Genomic DNA, 27,045 nt, shown 5'->3' with positions numbered 1-27,045 from the left:
ATTATTAACGCTCCCCTCACTCTTGCATCGTCAGCCTCCCACTCCATCCAGGCAGGGAGAATCAGATGACGCGTCACGTGATAGCGGCTTCTCCGTACTCAGCGTTTCCCTGGCGCGGTGCCGCTCAATGCTCGCCTGTACACACAGTGACGTCACGGGGAGACATTCCATTGGCCGCCACCCACTATTCCCCCAGTCCCCCCTCCCCGTGCTTCGGTACCGGCGGATCGACGCGATGGAGGTTTATATCCCGTCATTCCGCTACGAGGACAACGATCTGGAAAGGGGGTACACGGTAGGGAAAGGGGCGGGGATGGACGGATTATATGCACACATTCCATAGTAACGCATCTGAACACCCAGGAACATGTATAACACGCTTAATTCCCGGGGAATAAAGCACAGAAATAATGGCATTATTAATACATGGCCGAGAAGCAGACTGTTAGGTCATCGGCTTGTCACACCGAATAACACCGTGGCTGCCAACCCCTGAAGTTTAGGATGTCTGCTTCCACCCAGCAGACATGGAGCTTCATTATAATGCTGCTCATCAATTGGCCGGGTGGGGCGAGCTCATTATCATAATTCTCCTAAACAAACAATATAATAGCATTCATCAGCGACATAAGCAATTTATTTTAAGATCAATGAAAAAAGAGGACATTTAAGGTCACCTCGCATGTCCCTTATACATGGCTTGCAGAGAAGATGTGATAATACAGAGTAAAGGCAGCTTCTCTTACCCCTGTTACATGCAGCAGGCGGCAGAGATTGCAGCAAATGCCCCCTACACATCAGTGACTCTGACTCACCTTGTGGTGGGCACCTGTCCTGCAGACCCCTTTATTTGCCCCTGGCGAGCTCCGCCGCACACTAATGCAACAGGGCGCAGGAAGTTTTACTTTACTGCAAGGGTTGTAGATAAATGGAACAGCCTCCCATCAGAAGTGGTAGAGGCTATTAAAGTGAGGGAATTTAAACATGCATGGGATGGGCATAAAGCGATTCTGAATCTAAGACGAGACCAAGTACTGATTAAGAGTCCTTCCATCAGGAAAAATGTGCCAACCGGACGGGCTGAATGGTTCTTCTCTGCTGCTGAAGCCTGTTGCTTCTATGTTCCATAGCGTTCCATATGTTCCATCTGTAATGAATAAAATGGCTCTTTTGTTTTGCTTCACAGTCTAGCATATGATAATATTTATTATTATGATTCACGTTGCTCTGATAAATAGCAATAGGGTTATTCGTGTTCCCCATTCCCAGATGACTATGCTGTCACTAGCATGACTGCTGGTTTCATAATTTCAGACACAGCACAATACCAGCTCTGGAACTTCTTCTTTCTATGTTTTTAACTTCTTTTTGCTTTAAAGAACTGCTCCTACCCAGTTGTCGGTAAGGTATTTAATGCTGTGCCCCAAAAAACACTCGTAAATCATTAGCAGGGTTTAGGTTTGGATGAAGAAGGCAATGGTTGGGTGACTGGAGGTGGAAGTTAATGGCAGTTAATGTTATTTATTCAGAGGAAGGGCTTGTCAGTTGTGGGGTACCTCAGGGATCAGTACTTTTTAATATTTTTATTAGTAATATTACAGAGGGTCTTAATGGCATGGTATGTCTTTTGGCTGATGATACAAAGGTCTACAACAGGGTAGATATTTGTGATGAAATAAGTCAAGTGATTTAAGTAAGCTAGAAGAGTGCGGCAGCTGCAGTTTAATGTTGATAAATGTAAAATGACGCACTTGGGACAAAAATCCCAAGGCAGAATATAGCATTGGTGGCACTGTTCTGTCAGTAAAAACGGAAGAGAGGAACTTAGGAGTGATTATGAAGTAAAAGTTCTTGTTTACTTGGAGGGCGGTAGATAAGTGGATCAGACTCCAAACAGAAGTGGTAGAGATTAAATCAGTGATGGAATTTAAACATGCACGGCATAGTCATATGTTTATCCTGAATCTAAGATGAGGCCGATGACTGATAAATCAGGATAAATGGGACGATTGTTTTTCCATGTAATGCAACTGGTGTTGGGTTAATTGCCAAGTATTTCTGCACAATGCTCATTGTGTTTCCATGGATTGCATATTTGCATCTATTGTACGTTTTATCACAAGCAAATCAGTGATTGTATTCTTTAGTTATTGGAGTTAGAAAATGTAAAGAAACCAGAAATCTTATCGGGTTCTATGTAACTTACAAACCTTATCGCTTTAAGGCATGGGTGCCTTTCCAGCTGGTATGAAAAAGCCAACCTCGCAACCCCATCCAGCATCAGACCTTTCTCTGCATCATTGGGAACCGAAAGATGGTCTTGCATGCCTAAATATATTTTAGGGCTTTGCACCATTAAAATTAAATCTTACATGTCTATTTAAAGATCGCTGGTGAGACCTTTTTTAAGAATACCCTGTATGGAGAACATTGCTTAAATAATTGGACATTCAAATATGTCAGCGGTTAAATTAACTCCAAGATGAGTGCCAGAAATAGAGAGCATGATTTAAATTTGAAGGAGGCAAGATTGAGAGCTTATGTGAAAAATTAAGCTTTAAAAAAAGGGTAGTAAATACCTGGAGTAGACTTTGGGTGGAAGCAGTACAGACAGACACAGTAAAGCGATTCATGTAAGCTTGGAGTGTGCATAAAGCTATCCTAGAAAAATATTGATGGGACAATCCATCCTATGCATCAAATGTCTGTTTTGCAACTGCATGGGGGGATTTTGCTGCTAGGATGTACCTGTGGGTCATCAATTTGTTGCAGCCGCAGGGACATCTCCCTGCTGCTACAGGGCAGCATTGCTGGCTTCCTGACGACCATTCATATGTAATGGGGTTCAGCATTAGCGCTGGTACACCGTTATATAAGGAATGCCTGATCATGTAATCGGGCATTCCCTCCCAGTAGGTGTCAATGCTGAGACCCATCAGAAATTCACTGGAAGACAAGAGAGACCCAGATGGAATCTCTGATCGCTTCCCTTCTTGTTGATCGCAACTCTTGCTGTTAGTAATGCAGGGCTATATAGCCCTGCTTGCTGACCACAGTCTGATCGGCACAGGCAGATCAGAGGGAAGGGAGGGAGAAAAGTTTTGTTCTTTCAAAAAAATCACTAATAATTAATTTTTATGTATTTCTATTATTTTAAAAAGAAGTGGCCTACATGTCCTGAACAAAAAGATTTTTTAAATTGTGTGGGTTCATCAAATATGGAAACGGGAAATCATTGTTAACAAACAAAACCTCTGTGCTTTAGGGTATGGAACCCCCAGTCTTGAAAGGGTTAATATAATAGAAGATGTTATTGCAATAAGCGCCTAATTTAAATGGACTCTCCGACCATAATATGAACTTTAGTGCATACGATGGGCGAATGTCCCCGTTAAATTAACGTTTTTCAAAGTGCATTTGCTCTCTTTCCCTTCTCCTTGGCTTAAAGGGGATGCATTTGTTGGAACACATGATCTCCGCTTCTAGTCAACACTGGCTTGCGGAAGAGTCCAGGAGAGAAGACATTTCCACCATTTGTAATGGGAGCGCTTTCCTCTCATTGATGGGCTTCTTAAGCGGAGTGTAGTTAGCGATGGTGAAGTGCAGCTCTGGATCTGCATCATTTCAATATAGTATGTGATTATCATTTATTTAGAGAAAAAAATGTCTAGGCCCTCCCTCTAGACTGCCAGCACCTTCCCTACTACTTATGTTTTTTGGTGGCAAAGATGGTGCAGACAAGCCGTATGGGGGCAACGACAAGCACGTTTAGCGCAAAGATGCGGCACGGAGGCCGGTTGGGGGCAAAGATGTCATCAAAGCGTCGCGTGAGACTACCAGTCTACCAGTGAGGGCTAGGGTGACCGCATTTTATTTCTGCTATCACCTGCACACTGATTCACATATACGCAAACACCATCACATACACATAAAATACATTTTATATTATATGAATTAGGAAGCCTAACCTCCATTACAAGACATGAGCAGTCTCAGACAATTAACCCCCTCCATAACCAGACATGAGCAGTCTCAGACAATTAACCCCCTCCATTACCAGACATGAGCAGTCTCAGACAATTAACCCCCTCCATTACCAGACATGAGCAGTCTCAGACAATTAACCCCCTCCATTACCAGACCTGAGCAGTCTCAGACAATTAACCCCTCCATTACCAGACATGAGCAGTCTCAGACAACCACAGTCACATACATACACAGTGAGTTTCTTACCTGATGCTGGCTGCGGCTTACTCTGACCTCTGAGTGGAGGAACTCAAATCAGGAGAGGCTTCTGGACTCTCAGCCAATTCCCCCTCCCCATACCTGCCCTGTTTATTTATATGCACACATAAAGAATGTACATAAAAGTAATTTAAGATTACTTTATTATGTATTCTTCATTAAACTGTTATTTGGATATTATATTGTGGCAGAAATGTTGTTGTTGAAAACGGTGCTGTCAGCATGTTGTTAGAAGGTAATTAGCCCCTACTAAGTATCATTTTCTTGCAGTATACAAACAGACGTTTACTAGATGTTTATGCAAATGAGTGTATATATTTTACAAGTGCTAATTATAATGTCTGAAGTAGCGAGTGTAAACTGGCAATTAAGGAGAAAACATACATGTTATGGTTAGACTCTCAGGGCAGATTTGTCTTTTCTGTCGATACCCTTTTTATGTATTTATTTTTAGCATAAGCAACAAGGATCTAGACAATTACTGAAATGGCTACTTAGGTTTGGAGGAGAAAAGGCCATTTAGGACACCACTGCTAAAAACAGACAGTTACTTTATTTTACGTTCTTCTTTCAATCCAAATAGGGTGCATTAACCACATTTTCAGCCAATCTTTTGTTTTTTAGCCTGAATTATGACAAAAGAGGATTATGCATAAGAAATGCGCACACAACCAATGCCTGTTTAGACACATTCTTCATACTTTATTCCGGCATGAAAGTGGGTAGAAGGTATGATGTGCCTCTTTTCTAGATGCTCAGAATGTTTTCTGCATTTGTATCGCAGTGTTCTAGAACACAATAAGAACACAATATTGCATATATAAACATTAACCCCTTAAGCACAATGGGCGGTCCCTAAACCGATGCATTTTGAGCCCGTACATGTACGGGCTTTGTCATTAAGGGGTTAAAGTTTACAAATTGTGTTCTTTTTCTGTGTGCCTTGTTAAATTACATAAATAACTAAAAACTAGTCACAAAGGTACAATTAATGTCTCAGTAACTCGCTGATCACGCATTAACCACAACAGCTAAGGTAATGTTTCCCTTTTTGGCCATTTGAATTGTCGGGAGATATCCAGTAAAAACAAATCTGGGAATTAGTGTCCCCCTATAAACGCAGTTATTACAGAATTTACATAAGATGAGTTTATCCGCTTAAATGGTTAAGGTGAAGTCTGTCTCTCTAGCCATGCCACTTGGCATTACATTATTGCAGAATGTGTAACGTTCGAGTCCATTAGAGAATGAGGGTTCTCGGAGGAACGAGAGAAAATAGATGAGAAGCTTCTGATTCACCTGCCCTGACAGGTGGAAAATCAGTTACACTTGTTTAGGGGACAAGGGTAATGTCTCGAAAAGAATTCAACAATGGTTAAAACATCCGTTTGTTCACTTGGAAGACAGGCATGCTCTGGCCGATGTTTATAGTTCCTTTATGCTGTTTTTGGCATAAGAAAGATTATTTTGTTTTTAGCTGAACAGCTTGTAGAGGCCTCTAGTATGTTAGGAATGTGCGCACGTATGTTTATGATAAAGGCAAAGCGTGTGGTTGCGCATTGTTGGGTGCACTCCCTGAATTACGACTAGACAGGCATTTCTGCATGTGGCTGCGCGTGTATTCTGTGTTCGGCTATCTGCTCATGGAAGTCCAGCGCTAAAAGGAAACCGTACAGGACGGCCATGGTGGGGCACAAGGTAGATCACTGCCCTCCCCCATACCTTACATATATACATACTAACAGCCACAAGGATATTTAGTTGAACAGTGATGTAACATTATGGGGCTTGGGTGTGTTTCCACATGACCTTTGTGATGTTAACATCTTGACCATTGAACATGTTTAATAAGTGCAAACAGCAACAGTTTGACCCTTAAATTTGAACTCTTAAAGACAATGACCATTGGGGATAATTCAACCTCAAAGCGATGCACATGATTGCTGGTTATCATTTAAATATTCCCCATGTGTCAATACCAGAAAGCCATTTTGTATGTGGACTGAGATACTATACAGCATAAATTACCTTAGGGTTTGATTTCTGATGACCCAGCAAGTCAAGGGGCTACCCATTTATCACACGGAGGTCACACAAGCCGTATACTAATCACTTATTGAGCTTCTAATTGCATTTACTATGCTCTTGTCGCCAATTTCTACATATGCGATTATTGGCTATTATGTTATTATTCACTTGCATTTGAACATCAATGTATAATATTAGAAATGGTCCTGGACAGCTGTTAGAGGCAACTTTGTGTCCAGTAAATAAATTGCCTCAGTAACATTTGTAAATTTAAAATGCGTAAGATGTATTACTTTTTCTTATATCAATGTTGAATCTCAATTCCCAAATGTTTTTTTGGAGTGCCCAGGGCATATGCCATTGGCCTTTGGAGGTATCTTCTTTGGATGGAATAGAGAGGAAACAAGAGACAGACATCTGTGCCAAAAGAACTCTTTTGTGTAGTCTATCACTTGAGTCTCTGAGTCTTGCTCTGGGTCTAGGCCTAAACACACCTCAGCTAAAGTCCTATATCACTGAAAGTGGCAGGACATTTATTTGAAGCATGAGTACAGGTTAAATGTTGGCTTGTGAGAAATGTGTCATGAGTGGTAGATCTAAAATACTGGCCTTCCATTAGGAGGGTATTGATAGTACTGCTGTATGGTGTCTGGACTCTTTATGTGTAAAATAACTGTCTACTAATTCATAGTTGTTGATGTCCAGGTCTCAAGGTCAGAAACAGACCAGGAACTCTGCATATTCCTTCTAAAAATGAGCAATTTAATCAATTTCTATCTTGGTGATTGAGTTGCCTGTACCCACACGCTGGGATATCCACAGAACATGCCTTTTTTGCTGTCCAAGGAGTCCTTGTTTGACATCACTGCCCTAACTCACCCAGACCCTTGATATTGAGTACAAGAGGCTTATGTTGAGAATGGACATGTTTCTAAATGACGCATTGTCTTTCACAAGTCTTCCCACAGGCATCAATATAAGGAAGCTTTGACTGCCATGGGAACCAGGAGCAGGTTGTAATGTTCTGTTCAGGTATTTTTATTTTTTCTGCTAATTCTGTGAGCTTAAAGTTTTATGGTTTTGGTTGTACAGGTATGTGCAGGGATCGGAAGCCCTCTGCTGGGGCAGATTCCCTATTGGATTATCATACTACTGCTTAATGTGCTGGTTGGGGAGATCAGAGATGTCCCTTGTAACCTAGAGGTCTAGACGACACAGCCTCCATAGTAACCTTACTTGGTGCTGGTCATCCTTTTTGAGCCAGTGTTGGGGTGTTACATCATACCCCTGTGCTTAATAGAGATGACGGTGGTTGAGGAATAAGCCATTTTGGCTTTGCCCAACCAAAGTACACCACTGTATGTAGTTCCAAATAAAAACACGTTAAAATAGCAGCCTTGCTGGCTTTAAAAAAGTCATTTTACTCGGTGTAGACACATTTGTGGAGTGAAGAAGATTAATGGTGAAAATGGAAGCAAATATAGCTAGCAGCATTGGGGAAAACACTAATAGAAGATTAAACAAAGCAAAGTGGATGTTCAGGATTGCTGATCACTAGCGTAGCTTGTGTCGGTGCTCATTAACTGCCATTGGCAACGTGTCTGCAAAAAACTAGTCCAAACGCAAGGTCAACCATAGAAGTGGAGACGAGCAGAATGTGTCAATAGCTGTCCTCAGTCTACTTGCTTAATCACAAACATTAACATGTCTTCTTGTTAGTTTGAATTAGAGGAGATCTTGACCCTCTGACCCGTGTGTCAACAGAGAAGAATTTGTCTCCACAAATAGCACTGGTCATCTGTTTAACATGCAGTTTTCTTCTAATGAGCAGCCCAAGGATACAGGACGCATGTATGGATTCAAGTCGAAAACTATTAATACAGTTGCTCCAATAGTGATTTTTAATTGCGAGTTTTAATAAAATTTTGGTTCAGCTGTGCGATGCTTCTGATCAGGGTACAATTCTGTTATGAGATTTATCTGCTACTTCCACCTTACTTTTAGATGGTAAGGGTATGATGTCAAAGCTGCATATTACAAATTGGCTTCCCTGCCAGTCTCGCTAAAGAAGAATGCATATTAAGGTACTTTAATATGCATTCTAAAAAATTAAATCACTTACCTTAAGTAGAAACCGCAGCCTCCTTGGTCTAGTGATTTTTGCCACTATTGTCTGTTTGCATTGAAAATAGCCTGGGGTGGGCAAAGGGGCAAATGCATATGGGGGGTCTGCACTTGCAAGAGGATACCTTGGAAACTTAAAGGTGCTTCTCCATCTACTCTGCTGAATTTAACATGTAGAAAAAAACATCATTCGAGATATCTTTCCTATTAATATAAAATGCCAAAAACTTTACAGAAACCAAGTTTTCTTGTAAATATTACTGCCTGGCTCCTAAATGCATCCCTAGTATTATGAAATAGAACAGGAGATGTGTGTTAAGCATAGAGTAACAATGTACCGTATTTGCTCGATTATAAGACGAGGTTTTTTTCAGAGCAAATGCTCTGAAAAATACCCCTCGTCTTCTAATCGGGGTCGTCTTCTAATCAGACCTCAAATAGAGGTCTGATTAGGCGACTAAGATCCAGATCCCCCGCACCGCTGCAGGGGACCTGGATCCTCCTGTCTCACACCCCCCCCCATCATACACACACTTACCGGTGCTTCCTGCTGTATTGCCGGGGCAGCGGATTGACGTCCACGCGATCCGCGTAGACAACGTCCGCTGCAGCCGGAAGGAGGTGTGGCTAGCAGCGGGGGTTGTCTGCGTCCGTCGCGTAGACCTTCCCCGACTGTCAGAGATCAGAGTTCCCCGCACCGGTGCGGGGAACTCTGATCTCTGACAGCCGGGGAAAGTATATGCGACGGACGCATACAAACCCCCGCTGCCAACTCCACCTCCTTCCGGCTGCAACGGAAGGCGACGTCAACCCGCTGCCCCGGCTGGAAGCACCGGTAAGAGAGGGCTGAGAGGTGAGAGAGGGGGAAGGGGGGGGAGAGAGAGAGAGAGAGAGAGTGTGTGTGTGTGTGTGTTTGTTAAATGGGGGTATAGGGTGTGTGTGTGTGTTAAATGGGGTCATAGGGCATTTCTGGAGTGGCGTTAAGGGGGCATTTAATAGAGCACTCTCCCTCCTGAAATGCCTTATACCTCCCTATATGCCACTCTGCCCCATAATATGCCTTTTAACCCCCTAAATGCCAGAGTGGCATATAGGGGTATAAGGCATTTCTGGAGGCAGAGTGCTCTATACAATGTCTTTTAACTCCCTTAATGCCACTCTGCCTCCTGAAATGCCTTATACCTCCCTATATGCCACTCTGCCCCATAATATGCATTTTAACCCCCTAAATGCCAGAATGGGATATAGGGGTATAAGGCATTTCTGGAGGCAGAGTGGCACATAGGGGGTCAAAAGGCATACCATGGGACACAGTGGCATATAGAGGGTTAAAAGGCATATCATGGGCCACAGTGCCATATTGGAGTGGCAAGCCTGGGGGCAGATGTGCGTAACTGGGGGACAGGTTGGAAAATACAAGAAATAAAAACAAAAAAAATATTTTTCTCAATCATAGCTTTTATTAAAAAAAATAGTTTACATAAATTAACATTTAGCGGTAAAACTTTTTTCCTTTGGGGTCGTCTTATATTCAGGCTTTTTCTTAATATTCAGATTTTGGGGGGTCGTCTTATAATCAGGGTCGTCTTATAATCGAGCAAATACGGTAATTATTAAAAAAAATCAGAATGCTATATTCTATGAAGCATATCCTTAATCGCTTAATGAGAATCCTTGTGGTGGTCTCAGCCTCACCTTGCAGTGACAGTTGTACATGGGCCAGATGGCCAATACCCTTATGTCCAGTCTCTAGCATCTCATGTTTGGGTACGTGAGAGAGGAAGACAGTCTCTGCAGACACTGGAATTAGAGAGGGTCAGCACATGAGGGTGATCTGTGCCGAGACACCCTGCTACAGATCCAGCATATAGACAGTGATTGATGTTGTGTTGAGTAATGTATACCTTTTCCTTCCCAGCTGACCACCAAATCAGCAGTAGCCACTAGGTTAAATTTTAAAGTATGTTTGCCTAGAAACACAGACAGCAGATAAGAACCATTTGGACCATTGCGTCTGTCATTTTCTATTGGATTAGCCCTTCTACCTAAATTAGAATACTAAGGTTATTTTTCCTAATGTTCTACGAGGTAGATAAGAGCTGTAATCTATTTATCTAAACTCTTACACCTATAGCCACGGGATACCTTGCTACTTATATTAACAGGTGAGGTTTTTGTTCTGTCCGCCGAAAATTTTTATGTCTCATTTTTCAAATGTGCTTTTCCAGTAATTCAAAGCTTACAGAACCTGAATAGAACAGATGAACAGGAGCTTGCCCTTATAATTTTTCAATCATAAAGACCATTGGGCTCCGCTCCTAGTCACCCACCTCTCCATTTTCTCAGTACGGACAATGAACTATACCTGATAAAATATATATGTATGTTTTGACGGCGGGGCCTACTTTTTATTAATGATATCAGCAAAAGAGCAATGTTATGTTGTGGTTGTGGTCAAAATAGAACCGACCCTTCTTGTACGCAAGTGCCCAAAGCCTGCAGATAAGAGGTAGAACATAATAAAGTAAAATGGAAAGAGTGCACTGTAATTATTTGTGGCTTGTCAAGTAAAGCCCTTTGGAGCCCCCAGTGATTCAGATCTGGGAACTCTGCACAATTGTGGAAACGAACCTCAGCCGACATCGCAGGAATCTAACCTAGATCCTCAGACACCGCTGAAATTGCTTCAGTTTGTCATGCATTGAGCACGCCACATCTACACAATATAATTTACTTGCAAATGGGCTTGGCTTGTGAACCTTTTGGTATCTCACTCCCGGCTTGTAATTTGTCATGTTCCTGGCATTATCAGTGTACAGTTATTTTAATACAGTCTGATTGTTTGCGGAAGCGGAGAATGTCAACCATTCAGATCTAGTGGAAGGTAGCAGAAGACTTTGGCTTGCTGGTGACTAGAGCTCTGCAGATTTGCAGGTGAACCCTGGCTGTTAAATATTTTAAATGAGTTTATGATAATAAAAAGTAACAATACCAGGTGTCTACATACTATTGTCTCTATTCTTTTATGGGTGTAGAAAGTTGATTCCATATATCTATCCAAGGGCAGCGAGCTAAGGATTTAATTAGAAGGAAATGTAAACTACTTTCATAAAAAGCCACAGGGTAAGGGACACCTCAAGGGGAAAAATATTTTCTCGTGTATAAATATGTGGGTATATACATACGTATAGTCCTCATAATTAATCAGTTTGGGATATATATACTTGTGTCTTGCCATAACTGTGTGGGAGGCCAGGAAGTGCCGTTGTAATTATTGGAGATCATGGACAGGTTGGGGAGATATCCACAGACCGTCCCAGGGAGCCGTAGAATAGATGGAAGCGTGTGCTGCAACAATACAGCTCCCACGTGGCCACCTTACAATGCTCTGCAGATGAACACTGAACGGTGGCTCTTCAGGTATGGTCGGTGGGTGACCATGTCTCTAGCTCTGTTCATTTATGACTCTGGGCCTGGCCCATCGCACATGTTTTTCCCTTCTATCTTTAGTCATGCCCCTCAATGCAGGTGTCCCCATGTGGACACCTATAATTCCTATTTTGGCTATGCCATGTAGTAGAGGTGTGTGAGGGAGGAGAAGCTCTATGGCATAGGTGGCACACATTGCTCTATTCATTGCTTCCTAATGATGTTCTACTTATTAATGGCCCTGGCCACCAATGCAACAAAAAGGCAATAGAGTGGGAGAAGGAAGTTTTACACCTGCGTTCTCTGTGTCTATTTCATATAGTCACTCAGAGGCAAGATGTCCATGCTATTGGCATGGTGGCCAGGTCATAGGGATAGAAGGCAGCTCTCCATAGTGTTTCACATAGAACATTTTAAAGTGGAGGGGCACATTGATATTTCTGAAAAAAGTAATACCTAAAAGTAAAAGAAGTTACTGTCATGTCAAATGGTATAGGCTCCAAAGCTGTAAATACGGAGTTTTTAGTCAAAGTGGGCCAGCATAGAAAAGGAGATCTCACATAAGCTGTTGGGACCTCAGGTTTCTTCCTCAGATGGAAACAAAGCTACGTATATAACAGACCTCAAACTACATGTAAAGTCGTCAGCAGTAGTATTGTGAAAATTCCCTTTGTCCACAATAGATTTCATATTGCTACTTTGCTTTTTGTTCTGTATCCAATCCAGTGATTAAGAATCGGGAAACTATATATGGGAATAAATATTAAATAATTAAAGCGTTACAAACTTCTAGACATATACTCAAAAATGCTCAGTGCAGTAAAACTATTTTCAAAAAGTATGGGTATCGTTTTGTGTTTAGACATCCATCTCAGAGCTGGTTTACACAGCTTTTCATTTCTAGAAAAACTTCTAGTTGCAAGTTAAATTAAAACTTTGTAGGGATTAAAGGTGGATCTGATAAAGTCGATGAACCCAAATAAAGTAATTCAGCCAAATAACATTATTTCTGTGGGTTTCTAAAACACATATAATAAAGTAAGAACTAGAGCACAATCTGTTGAAAACATTAGTGACTTCTCTCATGGTTTTATTTATTTTTGCTCAAACACATAAAGTGTGTTATTTAATCCCTTGAGAAATGTTGATACTTGTGATCTTCAGAGAATTAAAACAATGAATGCACAGGCTTGTTCGCCATTGCCATTGAGTATGGGTATACTTCCATAGTCTTGCTATTTTAGAAGTATTTTTTAAAGGAAAACTCCAGTATCCCATGCAGCCTCATCAACAAATAATGCATTCTGTTCTCCCCCCTCTCCTGTCTTTCACCACTCCAATCCACCCTCAACACAGCAGCTAGATTAATCTTTCTTTAATCTATCTCCGTCACCGTTCCTCATGTGCTGCTCCACTGTTTCAATCGCTCCGTTGGCTCCCCATACCCTCCAAAATCCAATTCAAACTTCTGACCCTAACCTACAGAGCCCTTAACAACTCTGCACCCCCTATATTGCTACCCTTCTATCCAAATACAGCCCTAATCACCCTCTTTGTTCCACTCACGGCCAGCATCTCTCCTGACATCGTTACCTCGACCCACTCACATATTCAGGATTTCACCCGTGCTGTATCCCATCTCTAGAATTCCCTTCCTTGATCCGTCGGACTTTCTCCCTCATATCAGACAAAAGCTCTCTGAAAACCTGCTTTTTCTGGGAAGCGTACAACCTTCCACCCTAACAGTCTCCGACATCATCCTAGTCAAGCCATCTGACAGACCAATAACCTCTACAGATCATCTTGACTCGATTGACTCATCCTTTCCTACTGTATCGTATCCCTCTTGTTTTGTCCTCGCGTGAACTGAGGGCAATATGGTGGTGCTTGCTGTGACATCCTCTCCCCTGATCACACGATCGGGATAGGAGATTACTGCAAGCACCGCCATATTTCCCTCAGTTGACGCTTTCGATTACGTCCCCTTTCCCGATTGGAGCATCGTGGAGGACGTCACCGCGGCATTGCTATTTTGGCGGGAGTTGCCAGGTTATTTCCACAGAGATGCAGACGGAAAAAAGAAGATTGAAGAGAGGGGAGAAGAATAAAATGCAAAAGTGGTCATCAGAGAAGGTAGGAAAACAGAGAGTTAGTGAATGTGGACCCACGAATGTTGAACGAAAATTCATTTTTTTGCTTCGTTTTGGTCTGATTTGTGGGGGGGTCTGGCCTCGTTTTGGGGACTTCATAGGAATCGTCGAATTTATAAATTAAATAAAAAAATAGATTAAAACCTGTAAGCATATTGGTGTTAAGAGCCTTTTAATGGAATATTTCTTTTTCCTGTTTTATTTTGTTCTATTGGGTTTATTTATTAAACGTTGAGGGGAGTTTGCAGGAGATTCACTGTGTATAACACACAAAGGGCTGTCCATGGTAAATTTCTCCTGCAAGAAGGGCTGAACTTGCCTTGCAAAATGAGTTGACAAGAAATCACACTGATTTAACTAAGCTTTATACAGGGCCATCCAGGCTATTCTGAAGCTGTTTGTGTTTGGCCCTTTAGAACACAAAGTTAACAAAGATTGCTCCACCTAAATTCACTAAGTTAATAAGTCTCTCTCACTCTTGTAGGAAAAATGCAAACGTAAAAAAAAAAAAAATACAAGGTGCGTTGGTGTCGGTGTGGATATTTATAGTGCTGGAGTGAGTGTGTGTGTATGCTTTAGTGTCAGAGTCAGTGTGTATGTGTCCATAGTGTTAGAGTGTGTAATTTTATTTAAGTAAAGTGTTAGACAGAGTGTGTGTTGCTAGCGTGCATGGTGTTATATAGCATTAGCATGAGTGTGTGTATTAGTGTATGGTGTTAGTATGTGTGTACAATGTTAGCGTGTGGGTTACTGTAGTGTGTTAGTGTTTTGTGAGTATAAGATATGTGTCTGTTACTCTATGGAGTTAGAATGTGTAAATATATGTTAGTGTATGGCAAGGCTCGACAAACCCCTAACTTTTTTGTCTGGCTCCTAGAACCAAACCAAATTTGTCGACCCCTGACATAAAAGCTATTCTCCAAAAGATATTCTCCAGGGTATACCATATAATTAGAACCTTAAATAGAGATGAAACTGCAACTCCCTTGCTAGCTACCTTTTTTCTAAATATTATAGAAAGTTAATATGGAATCCATTAAATATAGCTTTATTATAGTGAACTCTAATAGAAAAACTCAAAGCCAATAGAATCGTGTGATTTGCTATAAATAGTTGCAGTAACTCATTTTTATTTCCAAAAATTTCTCTAATAGTTGGCCTCGCTTGCATTTCACGGGCATTGCTGCTACAGTATTTTTTCCAGCAGACATTATATTCCAATTGACACATCTGATCATTGCATCATTTTTCTCACCTGACTTCCTTAATTGATTGTCTGGATGATATGTTTGAGCCTCCAGCGCAGCTTCCCAGAATTCTGCTGACACCAATTGATTAGCGAGTAGGTGTTAATGCTAGTGATTTCATTCAAAGAACATTTAAAATGCGTCGGTAATCTGTTGCTAAAATCTGTCAGATTGTGGGTTTTTTGTTATTTTGTACATGTTGTCTCGAAAAAGCAATTCTCCCAGGGATCCCTGCAAACCCTTTTCATGGTTGAAGTCATGCAGAGGATAAGCAGCAGCTCTCAATCAAGTGATAGGGATTCTTTAATATTTCATCTCTGTTTTTGCTCCTGTGTAGAATTCACCTCGGTAAAATGATCCAGCCCGCGTAGGTTAGCTCTTTTTTGTCTTTGGATGACTTAAATGTTGGCAGTCAAGCGACCAGAAGGCACCCTGAAGCTAGACCAGTCTGCTAATTCCACTTACGCTCTTTCCCCTTTGAAAAGGGATTGCAAGCTATTGTAGCATACATGGGAGACCATGCTTAAAATGGGCACACGCTATATTTGCTTACATTGTGCACAATAATTTTTCCAGGTCTCTATAGTACTTTTCCACTCTATAGGTACTTTTCCACCTATTCTGCCAGGTGCTATCACTTTAATAACTAGATGCAGCAATCCTAGGATTGTTGAATAACTTTCCAAAAATAGTTATTAAATCATGTAAAATTTTGCCTCATTCAATAATTTTGGCCAGGAGTGCTTTATTGCTATATAATTGGCAGGCTGCGGTCACATAAGCTGAAAAATTGTTTGCATAATCCCCCCCATGAAGCCTTTATGGAGGATCTCCATGAATTTGTACTCAGGAATTATCTCATACTCAGTGTTTTCCCTTTATGACTAATGCTCTCTTAATTTAATTAACATTCTGTTTGAAATACTAATGGGAAAAGCTTTATTAAGCTCCACCATATATGGTTTTATAAAGCTAATCATCCAAGGTCTTCAGGAATCATATTATACTTTTGATATTGGACTTCATTTGAGGACGCACCAGTAGATGTCACTGTTGGCACTGACCTTAAACCCTAATAGAAGTCTACAAGTTGATCATTTTTATGTATAGTAGATATATGTGGCAAAATTACAGTTAAAACTATTGTAAAGAGTGTAATAAACACATTGAGAAATACATATAAAACTCACCAACCAATAACAAGAACATTGGCTGTTATGTATGAAAAGTTATGCCTTGTTGGAGGGACATCTGGCCAAAGTCACATAGGGGTATAGGAAAAGTGTATAGAACTGCTTAGGCTTGGGGAACATTTAACAGATGGAGAGCTGCGGGATACACTTTACTGAAATAGATAGCTAAAACTCCTAAATATCAGTTGATTGTACAGTATATGCCTCTGCTACTAACGAAATTGTGGCAATTTATTTTCACACTGACTTTAGCACTATTTATTTTCAATTGGGCCTCCTTGTGTCTTGGCAAAATTCAAAATAGTTTAAAAATATATGTTTAAATGTTGGTAAAACAGACTAACTCTTTGGTATGCAACCAGGATCATATTATATCGAATTATATAGAATTATCGTATTTCACAAACCTTATTATTTTAACTGAAGCTTTAACACCAACACAATAAATGGTGAATCCCAGACCATCACTGGAAATGTATGATGTTCTGCATTAAGTTTCATAGTCTGGTCCTAAGAATCCCTATAATAAACTTTGCAGGCTATGTGTAAATAATTAGTATATTGGTGCAAAATGGAAGCCAATGGAAGGCTATTGTTGAATACTAGTTTTCACCAGAAGTTTTTTCACACATAACACATTATCTGTTTTTAGGTTCCTGCATTGAAACTTTTGTGTTCTGCTGGTCACAAGCACATCGTACCTATACACAACAGCTGTGCCTCCAGAAGCTCCTTATCCTTACCAGCTGTTTCCATTTAAAAAGTAAAACGTGTGAAGATTTTTTTTATCAGTGTTTTTCAGTTGACTTTCACTGGAATGGCCATGAAAAAGTTTGATGTAGGCAGTCTGTTGGCAATGATGTATTCATAGTGCTACAGGCATGCTTGGAGCAGCGAGCCAGGATCTCCCCAGTTGATGTATCCTTGTCATAAACATTCAGTCTCATCTCTTCTGAAGAGATGTGGTCTTTTGACAAGTCATTTGGTGCATCAAAAAGTCTACACTGTCCCTTTGAATAAAGACTGTCTGAACTCAAACAGAAATTACCCAACTACAAAAAAGGAATTTAACTTCATGCTTTGAAGCCATGGGTTTTTCCCATATACAGGAATGCGTGTTATTGGCTTTATCCTCTCTTAACTGCCTGGCTACTTTAGGCTTTGCTTCAGATTATCTGCCCATATCTGCTGCCCGTACAGAATTAAAAAATATAGCAATATTGATAACAAATGTTTCAATCACATTTTACTTTTAAGCTTTGTATGCGATGCATAAAGTATCTAATTATATCTAGTTGGCTTTTGATCTATACATATTCTTGATACTTGGTTAGCCAGGTGTATAAAGACTGACTGTCCTTTTTGCGTGGTGCTCGAAGGGTTAGTAGAAGGTATTTTTCAGTTATAAGCCACTTTGTGTCTAGAGTTTCTGTTGCATGGTATCAGAATATGCTTGTATGTGTGAAACAATTCATGTGGTTGAGTTAAAAGTGGTCTGGATTTTCAGAGCTGCTTTATGCAAGTTGGATATATGTATATTAATATAGCTAAGTTTTTTTGTCATACTTTTGTACAGGGATATAAAAATAAGGTGTTCTATAAGAATATAAAAACCACAGCATGACATTAATAAACACTTTGCCATATGCTCTTCTGAAATTAGAAGAACAATTCATTAAACTGGCATTTGTGGACTGGTCAGGATTAAGATCTCAAAGTCCCTTTCTATATGCCCCTGGACACTTCTCTTAGTAGTTTGCAAGTTTTCATGAGAAAATCAGTTGCTTGATAATTGATCCTGGGGCAGGTAAATTGTCTCCATCCCTTGATAGACAAACCGTCCAAGGATGTCCGTACGATGTGATAAGTGCTAGTGGCGTGAACTAATGAAGTTGTATACTAGTTAACACTTGAGTATAGGCACGCTAAATGCCTTCACCTAAGAGCACCTGCAGTCTTACCAAACAACCTCATCTATCCCTTCAAATGATTTCGCAATGATCAATAAGCAGTTTTATGTGGCCTTTCACAACTGTCAAGTACTATTGAATGATGTAAACAAACGTCACAATCTAGAAACTTGATTGCTTGCCAAGGCTGTCACCTGGGTCTGCCGGCGAACTGACTGACTACTGATATTGTCTCAGTAATTTCCTTGACATGATGGCAGAAAACAGCATGAATGAAGAATGTTATTTCTCTTACCCTTCAAAACAACACTTGCTTTGTTGACCGCTACTTTCTGTAAATCACTCTTATGAAGCGTTAGAATGTAGGTTATGATGTAGTTATGCTCGATGAGATAATTCTTAGCCTGAGCAAGTGATGAAGTAAAAGGAGTCTGTATTAAGATATGTAAAATTCATGTAAAAAAAACATTGTTTCTGGACTGTAAAATACAATAATTATTTTTAATTATTGAGTTGCTGCCTATTTAGCTATTTTTTTCTGTTTTTCTTTTTTAGCCTCACAAGCAAATCTATAAGACTAATTTTGAGGCCACATGGGGCAGAGGGTAGGAATAAGTGGCTTGACTTTGAATGTAGCAAAAAAAACTTAAAATAATTAACTTTGAGTTACCAGATTATTCATTATTTGCACTTCTTGTTAACAAAATATTAGTTTTAATGTTACCCACACTCAGGCACTTTAATGTATATGATAGCTCAGTGTACCCTATATTTTTCCCCCCCTTGCAAATGCATAGGGGGGGGGTCCTCAGCAACCCCATGCATTTGCCCTTGGCTTGAAGGAGATGCATTTGACTAAACACATCTTGTACTTGCCAAAGTTCACATTGTTTATACTTTTTATACTGTGCTAGCTATTGATTTTAACAAGAAAGCAAGTACGTTGAGGTGTATTCTTCGTTGGCGGGGCTGCGTGATGGTGGGCGATCATGAATAATACCAATGTTATATGGCTTACTGGGCTCGAATTCTGGTTGACTCATCATTTACCATATACCCCAGCTTAGTATGTTGATTTATGTGCATTCTTTAATTCCCTTAATGCGTAAATAACGGAGAAATAAAAATGCATTCGGTCCCTGGTTTTGAAGAGCTTGAATTTTTGGTGACGTTACATTCCTGTGTGAACTGCAGGTCAGGTTATGAGTTACGGAGGTAATACTTATTACCACTTCGTAAGATTGTTTGTGAAATGGTCACTGATAACAAAACCATTATAACACCTCTCACCAACCACTATGTAAAATATTTTTCCATAAACAGTAAGCAATACAATACAGGACCAGGCTCATCTTGTAGGTGAAGCTCACAGGGATTGCCCCCTCATTAAGCATAGTTAAGTCAACAAGCTGAAGTGTTTCAACTTGCGCGCAAAACAACCAGTTTTGGCCTAAACCATGACATCTGGGTGGGCACATTACCATTTCCGGGGATAGATCACCCTGTTGAGGGATCTGTCCGCAATGGTGCAGATGCTGCTGCTTAATGTGCTGGTTGGGAAGGTTGGATCTTTTTGTAACGACCCCATTTATACTACTGATGTCTGGGCCTAGCCAGCACAGCCTCCACTGTATCTCTTTTAGCGTGCATTCTTCTGAGGTAACACATCATCTATCAGAAGGACACAAGGTGGAAGAAAAAAGCATCTTGGAGCCAGGTGCAGGGGGTTGCACTAGGTCATCCCTAGGACAGGGACTCCATAAATATAGTACTTCTTGCAAACTTGTGCTTTTGTGAATAAATCCCAATATCTCTTGTCAGAACTCTACACACCATTTTCCACATTTGTTACTTTTTTGATTATATCTCCCACTTCATCAGGCATAGATAGCATATGTACTGTGTACAGGCATTTATAAATATAATAAATAATAATAATAAACATAAAGTAGTAAACTATATAAAACATTTCAAGAAAAAATAGCATACACTCGAAGGTAGATGAAATGACTTAGTTATGCACAAAATGAAATAAAATATGGGCAAAATGTATCATTATTTGAAAAAAATGTTACAATGTGTTATACTATGTGGGGGCAGAAGAGAGCTAACGTACTCAATCTACTGTTAAGAGCCTCTGTGTTGCTCTATTCTGCTGTATTTGGAATTCAACCCTGTAAATCCAGCTGTGCAACAGACTGAAATCTTTGAGGGGGGGGCTTCACAATTACCTGGTTGCATAAGTGGGCACACCCTCTTATAACTCGTCTGTGTTCAGAATGATCCAATCACATTCAAACTCATTACACACCTGCCATCATTTAAAGTGACTCTGATTAATCACAAATAAAGTTCAGCTGTTCTGGTAGGATTTACCTGACATTTGCTTAGCTGCGTCTCAGAGCAAAAGCCATGGTCCACAAAGAGCTCCCTAAGCATCAGAGGGATCTTATTGTTGAAAGATATCAGTCAGGAGAAGAATTTCCAAAGCATTAGATATACCATGTAACACAGTGAAGAAAATATGGCACAACAGAGACATTCCCAAGAACTGGATGTCCCTCCAAAATGGATGAAAAAGACGAGAAGAAAACTGGTCAGGGAGGCTTACAAGACGCCTACTGCAACATTAAAAGAACTGCAGGAATTTCTGGCGAGTACTGGCTGTGTGCTACATGTGACAACAATCTTCATACGAATAAGGTAGGGTGGCAAGACGGAAGCCTTTTCTTACAAAGAAAAACATCCAAGCCCGGCTGAAGTTTGCAAAAACAAACATCAAGTACCCCAAAAGCATGTGGGAAAATGTGTTATGGTCTGATGAAACCAAGGTTGAACTTTTTGGTCATAATTCCAAAAGGTATGTTTGGCGTAAAAACAACACTGCACATCACCCAAAGAATACCATGCCCACAGTGAACCATGGTGGTGGCAGCATCATGCTTTGGGGCTGTTTTTCTTCAGCTGGAACCGGGGCCTTAGTCAGGGTGGAGGGAATTATGAACAGTTCCAAATACCAGGCAATTTTGGCACAAAACCTTCAGGCGTCCGTTAGGAAGCTGAAGATGAAGAGGAAGTTCACCTTTCAGCAGGACAACGACCCAAAGCACACATCCAAATCCACAAAAGCATGGCTTCACCAGAAGAAGATTAATGTTTTGGAATGGCCCAGCCAGAGCCCAGATCTGAATCCAATTGAACATCTGTGGGGTGATGTGAAGAGGGCCGTGCACAGGAGATGTCCTCACAATCTGACAGATTTGGAGCGCTTTCACAAAGAAGAGTGGGCATATATTGCCACGTGGAGATGTGCCATGCTAATAGACTCCTACCCAAAAAAACTTGGTGTAATAAGATTGAAAGGTGCTTCAACAAAGTATTAGTTTAAATCATACACACATATACATAGCCTTACACTGTACAGATACAGAGTCAAAAATATTATATTATGATGTATTGTAAGTCGAGTCAGTATCTTTTATTGAATATCAATCAATGTTTCTGAGGGGAATACCGCTGGGCCAATGGGCCTCTGCCTTACTCTTTTATAGAGATGAGCGCAGCCGCTAGCAAAACCCTCTCCGTCTGTGCTTCCCTGCCTTCTCCGGCAACCATTTTCCGATCTTCATCTTCTATCTTCTCCCTTCTCTCCTCTCTTCTATATTCTATCTTTAATCTGCTATCTTCTTTCTTCATCTGCATCTCCGCAGTCATTACCTGGCGGGAACTTCTGCCAAAATATCTGCGTTCTTCTACCGATCCTCCAATCGGGGAAGAGGATCTCACTGACTGAGGGCAATATGGCGGTGCTTGCGGCAACGTGATCTCCTCGATCCTCCAATTGCATAGACACATAGGCCAGGCGGTCACCCAAAGGGTTATTCCATAGTGATTGCTTCCAAAGCCAGCGGCTGATTGCACCCCCTTGAATCTATCCTTATACTATATTGGTTTTACTCAAAAAATTAGTCATAGGGTTCATGAAAGTTACAAAAAATAGTCTGCATTAAAAACTTTACTGTCAGCCACTGACCATTTTGTTATAGAGGAAATATGGTCTCATCATGATGTAGAAATTTCTTTACTCGAGATAGCTTTCAAACTTCGCCCTGCTTATTAAGACTTTGAAGATACAAACCAGTAGCTCAGTAATTGCTTTCATGAATCTGCCCTTAATAATTACATTTAGTAAACCTGTATCGAAAATTAGAAAGACAGAGACTAATGGAAAACTAGCTTTTTTTCAGTGAATTAGAAAGGAAGACAATCCATATATTGACAAGACATCAAGTTGAAAGAGATCAAGAAAACTGTTTTGGACTGTCTGTGCAAAGAGTCAGACGCTGGCCTTATGTACGGTGGCATTTGCATTTTATCAAGGTGGAGATGTTGAAAGTGGATTCATGCAAATTCAGGGCAGCAACAAAACATGTTAGGAGTTTTTGTGTTATAAGGGAAAAGGTCTGTGCTTCAAATCTGCATCTGTTAACGAGGGAATACAATAAAGCAAAAGAAAAAAATACTGAGTTAAGTGTAATTAGAGTTTGAAAGGGTCTAGATATTTTAAGTTTGTTTTGGAAAATCAACCTAAAACCAGTAGAGAAGGTCCACATATGCCTAAACAGCTCACAATCATGTTGAAAGAAGAAGCGGCTATTGATGTAAGAACATTGTGGTTTATTCTAAGACCTTAAAGGGATACTCTAATGACCCATACAGGTTCACCAATCAATGGGGGGGGGCTTTTGCATATGTACATGTAGGGGTTTCGTTACACCTTTTGGGTCACTTGCAGGAGTCAGTCTTGGTTGGCGGTAAGATTGCACGCATGCTCTCTATTTTGACATGTGTGGTCACATGCATCTAACTGTGTAAACGGTTGGGGGGACAGGGATTATGAGCAGATGCATAGAAGGCATTAAATGTGATGGTCTGCTGTCGTAGGAATTACATTGTACATAATGGTTTTAGATTATTTTAATCTTATTATTAGACTCCAATAATTTGCTGTCATGGTCTCTTTGTAAATTTATGTGTTATGTTTGTATATAAATTTATCGATTCACTAAAATAACAGTCGCTTTGTAATGAAGACCCATGAGTTGAGTGAATATATTATAATTTTGGAATTATATCATTTATTGGAATTAATATCATTTTTCTTTATAATTAGCCAGCTGGAAATTCAGAAAGTCCCCTTCGATTATGATGTCTGTTCTTTCTTATTATGTCCTCTGTTGTGTATTTCTAAAACAGCTGTTTCAAACAAAAAAACACCCATATTTTCTGTATTTTGCAACTCAACTATTTTCGTGGAGTCATTGTTTTTAGGCCAAAGCCAAGATACAAATCTTCTGATTATGATAGATCATGTAACTATGAAAGCCTCTTTGTTTGGGGTTAGAAAATCAATGCCAAATCTTGGAGCAGCATTTTTCAGTATTCTCCATGATGAATCCAGTAGCTGAATGGAGAAATGCTGATTCCATATTTTGGGTGACAGAGATTCATAGGGAAGTATGTGCCCAAGGTGGTGTTACTGGAACTTGGGACCTTTTATTTATGACTTTGTTAAAAACAACACAGTGAAAACTCTTGTGGAATCAGTTGACCATTTTGGCTTATATTAGACTGGATCTCCGTGCAAGGATTTATTGTGTATGTGATAATTGATTCCAAAATAACCATAGTCTATGCATGCTAATAAAAATAATGTATCTGCAATGAGAGACTTCAGGCTGTGTTTTTGTGTTTTTAACACTGATAACTAGGTAATTTTGAATATGTCTGGGTGTATGGTATATGGAGTAAAATTACAATTCATTAAAAGACATAGGCTCTTTCTAATTATGACCAAACCATACCTGGGAACTTTCTAAATGACTTGTCGTCATTTAAACATAAACTTGGGTCATCTGCATTCAGGCAAGTATATCAACCATAGCATTCTTGTAGCAAAAGCACCAATTGGGAGTCTTAGATAAAATCCCAGCAACATAGAATACGAAGGAGTATTTTCCAGACTGTGTGACCATGAGAACCTGCCCCTTAACCATAAACCATAAACCATAGGTAGAAAGCATACACACACTGAATGGGATCTGGGCTAAAAAGTAATCAAATGACGGAATTTAATACCCGGCAAACTTGGCTGAACAAAACATGGATTAATGTCACTATTTATATTCAATTAGATAATCCCTAAATCCCAAAGCCCCTCTGAATTGGTTAGGAAATCCCTACCTTTGTAAGTATTCCATTCAAAAAAAAAAAAATACAGCACATTAAATTGTCTTATCTTCTTCTGCCCCGAAATCGTTACTATTTTGTCTCACTCAATCGCTTCTGACTTCCTAATTCTTACTGCTCCAAGTCTTTGTTTTTAACAACTATTTAGTTTTACCAACCATGCAAAAAACAGACATGCTGCGATATCTTTTACGTCTAATCTTATTTTCTTTGAGAGAGAAAAAAAATGGTTTCGTACATTCTTAGTGCATTAGTAACAGAGTCTTTACCCGGATCAAACTTTTTATCTTAGCCAAGCGCCTTTTGACCTGAATTTATAGAATTATCTTCATACTGATATTTTACAGTATGTGTTTTTAGTAAAGTCTATGAAATATGCTCTCTCGGTTACTATCTTTAAACGGTATTCAGCGTTTTCAATTCCAGTGTATATTTTTAATTATCTCGCAGGTGATAGCATTGTTAAACGACAAACCAATTTCCTTATGCTGTTTTTATTTTTCAATTTGTAATTCGTTATTCTTTACTTTGGCACTTTAGGGCCAGTGAATTAATTTCCTCACATTGTTAGTTGGTGGCTGCCTGCACTTTCTCCATTTATTTAAGATATAGTTGTAATACATCAATTCTTGTATTCTGTCAAAGCAAATTTTAACTTTTTGTTTTAAAAAAACAAACATATAAGAAAATAGTTTTGATACATTTTTTTTTATTCTAATTTGGCAGGAAAAATCATTGCAAACAAAACTCTCTTATTTAGACAAAAATAATAATCATTTGTAAAAAATATTCATCCCCATCACTACTTTCGACATTTTTCAAATATGATTTTCAGGTCTGTCAAAGTAAAATACTAAAACCATGAAAGAAATGTATTCTTAAAAATAGGTTTTAGTTTAAATACATATTTGTGCAAAACTGTAACTATCAAGAGATTAGGGCTGTATCATTTTATTTACTGCATGACCTTATAATGCAGATGTGAGGGCAGGATGTGAATAAATACATAATACTTTAATATAATAATAATAATTAAAGCAAAAAATCAATTATTAATGTCGCACGATTTAATTGTAAAAACTGTAATTGTAAAATACCGTTATTAATCACTGCAAAAGGCATCATTTGGATGCATAAATAAAGGAAAACAATTTTTTTAATTTTTTTATTATCTTTTATTTACGGTGTATAAACCGATACATTAGGTAAAGAGAGCTCACAAGTGTACATCTTTTATTATTAATGATTGTAAGCTCGTTTGAGCAGGGCCCTCCTCACTTGTTGTCTCCGTTAGTCAGTTTGTTATGTTACATGCTACTTGTTATGTCCTGTCTACCCATTGTACAGCGCTACGGAATTTGATGGTGCTATATAAAACAATAAATAATAATAATTGTTATTATTATTGTATGGTTTTCTTATTGCTAAAATATTCCGGAAAAAAAATGTGATCCCTGTTTATATGGATAAATACATACCTTACAGATGTACACATATTAGAAGTATCCCTCTTTGATAAATATATTACAACACTCAAGTTCCAGATCCTTGTTTTAATTTCTGTTTGTTATTTCTATTTGTTACAATTATAGCCACTTTTTGTCTTTACCCTTTCAGGTATTTAGAATAGAAGTACTGGTAAATGGAAGAAGACATGTTGTTGAAAAACGGTACAGTGAGTTCCATGCTTTGCATAAAAAGGTAATAAAAAACCCTAATCACAGAATGCAAATGTCATAAACACGGTCTCCCAAAGATTTTTTTTTCTTTACACTAATGAAAACTGTAACTATACAGTGGGTGTAAATGTGTGGATATCATCATCTTGTTAATATTTTAAAACTGCTCTTCTATTTTGTACCCCCCCCAGAGTTAATATTATTATAAGTTTAGCAATCTCCAGTTCCTACACTTTTCTATAAGTACTCCAGTGCGTAATGCTACACTATTCCCATCACTTACGGCAGTCTCCTTGCACATTATAGGGGAAGTCCAACGCTGTGTAATGAGCTATATATATACAGTAATGTTTAGCATTGGGGAAAAGGGGTTTATGTCATTTTGTTCCAGTAAACTTACATTATGCTTAAACGTGGAGGCTGACGTTTTAGGCAGTTGTGATATTTTGGGAGACTTTTCCAGCCCAAGCTCCACCAAAGCTGTTTAAGGCAATAGTAATGGAGTCCCTTCTTCCACAATGAAGTCCCTTGTCCCATAGATTTTCATTAGCATTACTGTGGCCTTCCCAAGGTAGGCTACCTGGAGCTCTCCCTTTTCTTGGGGATTGGTTATGAGAAGGGACAGGGCTAACCTCAGACAGCCTCAGACAGCCTTAAGTAGAACCTGAACCAGGGAAGCAGGACTCCACCTGGAGACTCCAGGTCTAACAAAATTCCCATTTATGTTCATTAGTCAGAGAATCCGTGTCAATTAACACCGAGTCATTCTATTTTTTCCCCAAGGCAGTATG

The 27,045-nt window shown here is 39.6% G+C and overlaps 1 protein-coding gene across 1 annotated transcript in view; it reads left to right on the top strand.

Moving 5' to 3' along the window:
• Window positions 1-195: 195 nt before the first annotated feature.
• Window positions 196-27,045, top strand: part of SNX24 (sorting nexin 24) — a 53,719-nt gene continuing 26,869 nt past the window's right edge. Inside the window, exons 1-2 of the mRNA XM_053473982.1 lie at window positions 196-295; window positions 26,193-26,276. Of these exons, the coding sequence (XP_053329957.1) occupies window positions 236-295; window positions 26,193-26,276 (144 nt within the window). The 5' untranslated portion in view covers window positions 196-235. The remainder of the gene's footprint in view (window positions 296-26,192; window positions 26,277-27,045) is intronic.

The sequence above is a fragment of the Spea bombifrons genome, chromosome 1 (genome assembly GCF_027358695.1).
Source record: "Spea bombifrons isolate aSpeBom1 chromosome 1, aSpeBom1.2.pri, whole genome shotgun sequence".
In the NCBI taxonomy this organism is placed as follows: domain Eukaryota; kingdom Metazoa; phylum Chordata; class Amphibia; order Anura; family Pelobatidae; genus Spea; species Spea bombifrons.
Note: the sequence above shows the minus strand (reverse complement) of the source record. Positions and strands in the feature narration are given on the sequence as shown.